Genomic DNA, 10,000 nt, shown 5'->3' on the forward strand with positions numbered 1-10,000 from the left:
AAAGAGATAGATATGCATGTATGGATTCATATTTATAAATACAAACACACACACGCTCACAGACACACACTCATATATATATATATATATATATATATATATATATATATATATATATATATATATATATATATATATACATATATATATATACATATATATATATATATATATATACATATATATATATATATATATATATATATATATATATATATATATATATATATATATATATATATATATATATATATATACATTGCGTATATGCACATCCAACGAAAATAAACGTATAATGGAAGGTTGAAATTCAAAAGCGACCTGAATGTTTCCCTTTGTGCAGGCACTGACCGAAATATTCCGATGTGGACAACATTCTCTTCCTAAACTTTCGTTTCACAATATTCTATTTTTATTCCACCGTCATTCCACCTTATTCCATTTGCATATTATTTATCACTTTGGAAAGATTAAAGAAGCCAAACAGGCTTTGGTGTTGGTTGAAATTATTCCAAAGTATGTCAAGCATTGCTTATGAAACAGCCTTCTTCTGTGCAGACACTTTTGTACCATATTTTCGTTAAAATTTCAGAGAACTAAATGACTGACTCACTCACATACATCCATCCATCCACCTACGACCAATGAATGGAGATCCTCTTTCTCACACTCACTCTCTCTCTCTCTCTCTCTCTCTCTCTCTCTCTCTCTCTCGCTCTCTCTCTCTCTCTCTCTCTCCATGTATGTGTGCATGTATGTATGTATGTATGTATGTATGTATGTATGTATCTATCTATCTATCTATGTATCTATGTATCTATGTATATATGTATCTATCTATCCATCCATCTATCTATCTGTCTATCTATCTATCTATCTATCTATCTATCTATCTATCTATCTATCTATCCAACTATCTTTCTATATATCTGTCTGTCTATCTGTCTGTTTGTCTGTCTATATCTTTCTTCCCCATACACATACAGCGACACACTCACGCACAGACAAACAGACAAACACCATCACCACCACTCCACACACAAAGTTATAGACATTTTCCAATAGTAATATAATTCCTAGCACTGCAGGTTAAGAATTTCTTGAAATTATCCACAGTACCAGGCTGAAAGTCAACTGAACAGACCAGCCAATTGATTTTCATCATTTCTTATATCTCTTTGAGTATGTTGTCGATCTTCCAATCATTATCCCTGTATAGAACGCCATAGCGGAACAGGTACTGACTGCATTACCCGACCGGCAGAGGCACTGAATGCCTCACACTACTCGAAGTGCCAGACACCCTGCCTCCAGCTATGCTTCATCCTGTACTGCAACTATGTCTAAGAAAAGAACTGCAGAAAAGCGCGTCTAACAAACGGCGACTACACCTGCTTACTGTCAAAGAAAAGCTTGAGAGGCCGTAGCTTCAGCACATGCCTGCTCGGTAAACCCAGTCCCCCATGCAGCGGATGCTAACTGCTAATGGCCCTTCCGGCAAGCGGGACGCATCTCTTCCCCACAAATCGGAAAACAAGCATTCCATTCTGTAGATAATGGACGCGATGTAAGCATTTGCCCTTTCCGGCGATACTGACTGCAAATGGACCTTCTAGTAAGGGGCTCGTGTCCCTTTCTCTAAGATCGGAAGAACAAGCGTTCCATTCTTGTTAGCCATGAAGCAGAGGTAGATACTACGATCAGGCAGGAGTAGTTGATAGATGCGATGTAGGGTTAGAGTTATGAGTATTTTTGCCATAACCTAACTCATAACCCTAACCCTAACCCTAACCCTAACCCTAAACCTAAAACCCTAACCCTAACCCTAAAACCCTAACCCACACCCTAACTCTAAAACCCGAACCCTAACACTAAAACCCTAAAGCTAAAACCAGTACAAACGCACGAACGATGTCATAAATAACAGTACCCGCCGATAGTTGTTGTTGACAAACAACGGCACTAATTTTATTCAAGGGAAAAGATCCCATTACAGCGCACAACGTGTGGTATTCACAATTCACAACAGTAATATTAGTGTGTCAATCAAAAGAATGATGTGTGTCAAGACCTATTCTGCAGTTAATACATTTTCGATCATGGAGTACAATTTTCAAATATTAATTATAATAGAGGGTAAAAAAATCATTAATGATTTTTACCCTTTATTATAATTATTATCATTATTATTATTATTATTATCATTATATATATATATATATATATATATATATATATATATATATATATATATATATATATATATATATATATATATATATGACGGGCTTCTACGCACTTTTGAGCTGCCAAATGCATACAGAAGGCATTATTTAATCGAGGGTTATTTGAGAAGAATCTTGCCTAAGGTGCCGCACAGTGGGACTTAACGTAAACCACTCGAATGCAATGCGAGGTTCTTAACCACATAGCTATGCCTGCACCGGCTATATTCGCGATATTTTCTGTATTCTTGAATCGTCACACAAACGAGTGGTTAATTGTCTAATCGATTCTGTATTATGGAAAGTAACATGGACCACAGCAGGAGTTGAACTTTAATCGTAGAAGAGATTACAAGTTCTTTCCTACTTCTTTAACACCATCTGGTATCTTTAACAACAATATCATTATATCACTTACAAAGAAAACATCATATAAAGTTTATGAAAACCACTTCTATTTAGATAAATACACTTTCGACCAGAAGAAATGCCAAGGGCTTCGATAACACAGCTATTGATGTCTTCTGTCGAAATAATAACAGTAAGGGTGAATCTGTTTAAGATATTTGGTTTGTAATAGTTGTAGTCGGAGAGTGTCGGTAGGTTTTTCGGAAAACTATGTCCCCCGCCACTGTATCTGTACACAAGTTTCAATTACTCGCCCGAAACTGCTTAACTTTCATGGCTAAAGATTCATTAGAAACGGATAGACGTGACAACTTTATACTCTTTATCGCTTTATAAATCTAATCCCTCGTGGCAAATCAGAAATCGTTCGTTTTTAAAACAAAAATAAAATGCTATGAAATAAATACTCTGTAGATTGAGACCTTGATCAGAATCAGATTTCCATTCGATAGTTGCACTTATCAAAGTTATGAATCTTCATGACAATAATCCATGAATGTCACAACATCTCATTATATGTCAGACATTAAACAACGCTTAAAACCTTTATTGTGATATGAATTCTAGTTTTACTGATATTTCAGAACTGACCTGAGATTTAGTGTTCTTTCACAACCCTCCTCGTCGTTCTCATTGTTCTCTTTCCTTTCGGTTGTCTTTCTGTTTTCTTCCTTCTTTTCTTTCTTTCCTTGTTTATTTATTTCCCTCTTTCTTTCCAATGTCCGCTCTGTTTATTTAGCGGTTGTTTTCAAACCCAAAGCTCATAAGATCAAATTTCAAAGGAAATCTTTCCGGAAAGCGACGGCTTCAGAAACAGCATTGCTTGACCTAATAGTTCAAGGGTTGGGAATTGATCGGTTGGAGTCGCGTTTTGCCATTGTTCTCCTAAAATGATTTCTGTGAGATTCTATCACACATGCATCCTAAAGTAATATGAAAAGAATAGCGTGAAGTACATGAGAAACTGAACGGCGCCGACCGGCTAGAAGCTTTTGATCTTGCAAAGAATTTCTTTGACAGGCTATAAATCTGAAGAACCTATCTAACGTCTTACCAACACCTGCTCGATAAAGTGACTGGCGCTGCAATGATAAGAGGTAGATGACATCAGAACCGTAAATATGGACATACATATATAAACACAGACATGCGCGAGCAGAATCGTATATATCCTCACTAACACGCGCACACACACACACACACACACACACACACACACACACGTACACGCGTGCACGCAGATGAATATTCGTGTGTGTGTGTGTGTGTGTGTGTGTGTGTGTGTGTGTGTGTGTGTGTGTGTAGGTGTGTGTGTGTATGTGTGTGTGTATATGTGTGTGTGTGTGTGTGTGTGTGTGTGTGTGTGTGTTTGTGCGTATAGATATATATGTTGCGGAGTGGTTATGTATATGCGCGTATGTATGTTTGTATGAATGTATCTATGTATATATATGTATATATATATATATATATATATATATATATATATGTATATATATATATATATATATATATATATATATATATATATATATATATATATATATACACTCACAAATATTTATGCATTTATCTATATAAATTTACTTATGTATATATATATACATACATGTTTATGCTAAATTTATCAGTATCTACATATATGTATATATGTGTGAACGTACATGCATTTCTGTATATGTGCATACATACACATACGTGCCTACATACTTACATACATGCATGCATACATACGTATACATAAATACGTTCGTATATATACATGCAAATATGTATTATGATATATTTGTGCATGTTTATATACGTGCCGTTGTTTGGGATTTTGTTATATCCTTATTTGTATGTCAGATGTTTTGTATACAAATAAATGTATAGATATATCTTTACAAATTACAGAGAAGTCCCGAAACTTTTAAGACAGGTTCTAATCAATATACGACAAATTCATGGTATTCTCAAGTATAACTCGGGTACATGGCTTGAATGAAATAAATACAAAGAGTACAATGGTTAAATAGGTTTAGAAAATCAATTAACCTGGTAATATCTCATATTTACCGCATTTATCATCCCACGCCTTATAACCACCATCACCACCACCACCATCACTACCACCACCACGACCACTACCACCAACACCACCACCACCACCACCACCACCACCTTCCCCACCATCATCGTCGTCGTTGTCGGGTGAACCTTCAGGGAAAAAGACGGAAGCTGGTGTTATCCGAAGATGGAATCAAGTTGCAATCATTACTTTGGACTACCAAATCATCAGAAACAGAAGTTGCACTCGTAAAACTCCTACTCAACCCTTTTAATTCCTGATATCCCTTCTATTCTGTGTGAGTCGGACTTTGTCTTATATGTATATATATGTACATTTTCTGAATTAAATATATTTAATATTTTTTGTATATGGGGTTGCCTAACTTGCTTGTCCTTACATTTATATTATGTTATATTATGTTATATTACATTATATTATATCATATTATATTATATATATATATATATTGCTTTGGTATATCTGTACTAATAACCTGTTCTTGGAACTCAATAAACATATGCTTCTCGACATAAATACCTTTGTACGAGTCTAAGTTGGTTGGTTACTGGCAATACACTTGGGCAACTGTTGTGGTGATGATGGCTGGCTTTTACGGTAGAGATACATCTCTAAAATTGGCCTCCTATCTCTAGACAATAAGCCTGTCCTGTTCTTTAATTGCATATAAGTTTGAAGACATCTTGAATCTAGAATTTAGCTCTCCTTCTAACGAGGTAATGGTCTTAATTGCCTTTTCGTAAATGAATCAATCTTTGGAGCTGGAAACAATTTTAATTACTTGCGTTCCAACCTAGGTTGATGAAGCCGAGGCCTATGCTCAAGCAGCATTCTACTAACTCCACCAATCAACTCTTTTCAGCCAGAACTAACTAAACGCTTTCTCGGCAGTTTCTACGTTATTCTTGAGGGCTGTCATTCTGCAATCCCCTGAAATGCCTAAAATTCCACTGGTCAACAGTACGACATGCAAACGTTCCATTGCCAGAATCCACTGGTATTCATCTTATTCTACACCCATTCTTACAATAACTGTCCATCAATTCTTGGTACTTTGTTTTCATCCTCTCTTTAGCCTCTTCCAAGCTTACCTCCCAGGACACAGTTTTCTTCAGTTGAACGAACTGAATTGTTGCTCTAGAAACTAAGATGGAACCTAGTTTCAGCAAGATCTGAATGATTTACAACAGTTTAAGAAGACATACAGTTTTTTAACATTACATACACAAAAACAGACACGCGCATGCATACTATAAAAACGCACACACATGCATATATAATAAGCAAAATTTGTGACACAAACATTTATGCGCATATGTAGTACAGATGTAGTATACTGGATAAAATGTGATCATTTATGTTGATAAAAATGCGATCATTTGTATTGATAAACAGCATCAAGCCATTGGATTGGCAGAAGTATATTGTCATCGAACTGGATACCTTGCGTTATTTGTTCAGGATCTTTGCAATCACGTTATTGGCGCATTTGGGTACTAGACGTAAACCGTTGCCCGGTTTAAGATCACAACCAACTGGGACTTTGAGGACCTTTAGTGATGCCTGCTCTGTTGGAATCATCCAGTGTTTGAGGATACTTTACTCCCTCTCTTTCCACCAGCCTGAGATAAACCCTAAGCGGTTATAGGCCCTGCCATCACCCCCGTCTACTTTACTTTTACTTTACTTCCATTCGAGAAGGCATACAATGGTAAAAAAATAAAAGTCACTTGGCAACAACACAACTGGAGCATGTAGAAATAAAGCCTTTAATCCTTTATTAAATGTGTATTTCTTCTCTTGGGGGATTCATTGCTATTAATCTTCTCCGTAATGACTTAGAATAAACAGTATACATCCACCATCAAAATGGGCTACACTAGAATTTATGATATTTTCCCCATTAAAAACCAATCAACACTGTGTTTTTTTACTATCGTAAAGTAAAATTGCAATTGATTTTCGGATACAGTTTCAAATTCCCATTTGGAAACCTTTTCCAGTTCACACTCTATAACAAAATAAAATCTTAACGATGCCTTATTTGGTTTAGATATCAACAATGACGGTAATAAAATAAGCAATAATGACACGCAGATATTTGCTAGATATAACGTAGACGATATTAAAATTCATATTTTATCGTGTGATTACGATATAAAAAAAACACAAACTTCTCTCTCATAAGAGTAAACAACCGGAGAGTTGAATATGCTTCGTAATATTTCTTCATGTGTTTTACATCCTGAATGTGTCGGTGGGTGTGTGGAAGAATATAGTTATGATATATTGTAAAAGCATACCAGAATCAAAGCAACTGGATATCGCGTTTGTAATATACCATGTACTCTCTATAACAGTATATAGTGCATACCAATGAAGGAGCCATAGTTCCTTTCATTGCAATCATGCTGGGATCCAGTTTTGAATGATTAAGTCAAAATAGCCGATCTCACTTCATTTTTTAAAAGTCTTGTTCTTATTCTATCGGTCCACTTTGCTGAACCGCTACATCAAAGGGAAGTAAACACGCACACACCGGTTGCTAATTAACAGAGGAAGAAACACGAAGACGTGCACGAATACACACATACAACACACACACGTACTCTCTTTCTCTCTTACACGCGTATTTACTCTGTCTCTCTCTCCCTCTCTCACAAACATACACACATGGACACACATAGACGCAGACATTATCTCGTATACAAAGCATTGATTATTTCGGGTCTATATTATAAATCCCCTTGTCGAAGGGGAACTGAAGTGAGATTAAAATCGAAACAGCGTGGTCAAGAAAAGAACTTCTTAAACACAAACTTATCTTATTTTTTTCTCAAACAAGAATGTATATTCGTATCAACCTATGTATGTATAATGATAATATTTTAAACACATGTAATTTTTTTATCAAGTTTGACTACGGTAAAAACCTTGGTTCCCAACCACATGGTTTCTGGTTCAATCCCATTGCGTGGCACCTTGAACAATAGCTGATATTGAACAGTAACTGATATAGACGTTGTTTGGTTGATGTCATTAATCACGTTTTATATCGTAGAATAAAAAAAAAGAGAGAGAGAGAGAGAGAGAGAGAGAGAGAGAGAGAGAGAGAGTCAGACAGACAGATAAACAGAGACAAAGGAAGAAAGTGTGTGTGTGTGTGTGTGTGTGTGTTTTGTGGGCGAGAATAACGTAAGAGGTGCAGGAGACGTGTCTAATATCTTTCTGAGAGTTTACACTTTTTTGCAACGAAGTTTTGCAAAGGTTGTTTTTGCGACGGAATGAATTGCGATTATGTTGATGAAATTTAGGATAGCATATATTTATTGCGACTATATTAATGAGAAATTTTACTTTAATAATTTATTCAAGGTGATAAATGTTTTCTTTAGAAAATTAGTATTAATTTTATATTCTATATAAGAACGAAGAAAGTTTTAAAAAAGGTTAAATCATAATTAATATTTATATGCCATATTTCTTGATACAACAGATGGTGACAAATGTATACCTACAAAGTCAAACGTCATATGACGTAGAACATTCGAGTAATTTAATGTCAATCGTTCGACTGCCTAGTACGTTGTCACTAGTTTCCTGAAAAATTTAATCCGATCTTCTTAGCCCTAATTACCACTGGCTGAAACAAAATAACTGTACTAATTACCTAAAATTCACCACATATAGAGTCTGTGAAAATGTGAAGGACGCAGGCTTCACTACACAAAGGTAGTGCAATTGCTTCTCTGCTCCATCTTATGAAGGAACTGATGTCCTCGTTCTCAGCATGAATGATTAAGTCCATAAGCAAAGAAGATCAGTATACAATGCTTCTTGAAATTCAGGTGAAGAAAAAGTAATATGATGCAATAAATTGAATTTAGTTAACTGTATAGGGTGCGACACAAAAATCTTTTTTACGTAGCCATTCTTGTGATGTAACGTTAGACAGATGGAAGCGGAGCCTTAATGTAGCTAAGGTTTATTTGCTATATTTTTTGGTATGCAATTACCATTATGTTTCGGGACGATGCAGAACATGCGTTTGTTCTTGAAATATTTATGAAGAATAGCGAATCTTCGAGTTTACTTTTGGCTGCACCATATAATGTTATATATGATCTATATATTCTATATTTCGTTCTAAAATCAGTAACGTCGTAATTTGCATATAACATTTACATACCTATCCTTGCAGAAAATATTGGTGAGATTAATGGAATAACATTTTTCATCGCGACTTCGAGCAACGTGAAAGAATCTTACAAATGGTGAGTAACAACTACAAGCTTAGTATCAACTATCTGACTATATTTATCAATGGTATATCTTTAGTACTTATCAATCGTCACAGATCTTATAAAGAAAAGGATAAACTGAATCCAGCAAATAATGGACATTTTATTATTTGGGATATTTTTTAAACATGCATAAACATATAATATATATGTATATATATATGTACATACCTATATATGCACTGTTCTTGTTTTAGTTTATGCACTTTGTGTACATAAAATATCTTCCATAGATAGGTTTATAGATATTTCTTTTTACCCATGGTTTTACTCTCTGTCTCTGTCTCCCTCTATCGCTCTCTCTTTTTCGCTCTCTCACTTTCTCTCTATATACATACATACATACATACATACATACATATATATATATATATATATATATATATATATATATATATATATATATATATATATGTATATACATACACTACAAACATATGTATAAACCTGTTATGTATAGCTTCTATTTATATAGTGTGTATGTGTGTACATGCACACACACATACACACACAGACAGTCGCATTCATATATATATATACATAATAATTTACTTTGACATAGTAAAAATATGGCTACTTCTCTAATTGTCCCGAGAGTAATGGCTATATTATTCCGTTAATTTTTATACAAAGTCCCAAATGTTCAATATAAAACGACAATCTACAGATGGAAATCAGCGAATATGGATTTCAACTGGAGTTATTTGTAGACGAGAAATATAAACAACTGATAAAATCTCGTTAAACAGAGAAAATATTTGGCTGTTGCTTTTCCATACTTCTGCAAATAAAACTAAAACATTATTCCAACTTCTATAGCAGTAACAATCTTGTCTGACATAAATTAACTGCAGATAGATTATGCTCAAGGCTTTTCCTCTTGTTTTAACTTGTTGGTAAAGAAAAAAGTCATTAAATCGCATCAAACTAACGATATCCAAATTTATTTATTTTTTTGTAAGAGTCACGTAGAAAGCATTTAGCAAGTTAAGAAA

At 34.6% G+C, this 10,000-nt stretch overlaps 1 protein-coding gene across 3 annotated transcripts in view; it reads left to right on the forward strand.

Annotated features, from left to right (window-relative positions):
* LOC106883815 (uncharacterized) overlaps positions 1-10,000 on the forward strand; it is a 1,126,149-nt gene that overhangs the window by 597,307 nt on the left and 518,842 nt on the right. For all 3 annotated transcript variants that reach the window (XM_089358746.1, XM_089358744.1, XM_089358745.1), the window contains exon 5: positions 8,906-8,978. In XM_089358746.1, the coding sequence (XP_089214872.1) occupies positions 8,906-8,978 (73 nt within the window). The remainder of the gene's footprint in view (positions 1-8,905; positions 8,979-10,000) is intronic.

This window comes from Octopus bimaculoides, chromosome 10 (assembly GCF_046866305.1).
Source record: "Octopus bimaculoides isolate indiv1 chromosome 10, ASM4686630v1, whole genome shotgun sequence".
Taxonomy (NCBI): Eukaryota; Metazoa; Mollusca; class Cephalopoda; order Octopoda; family Octopodidae; genus Octopus; species Octopus bimaculoides.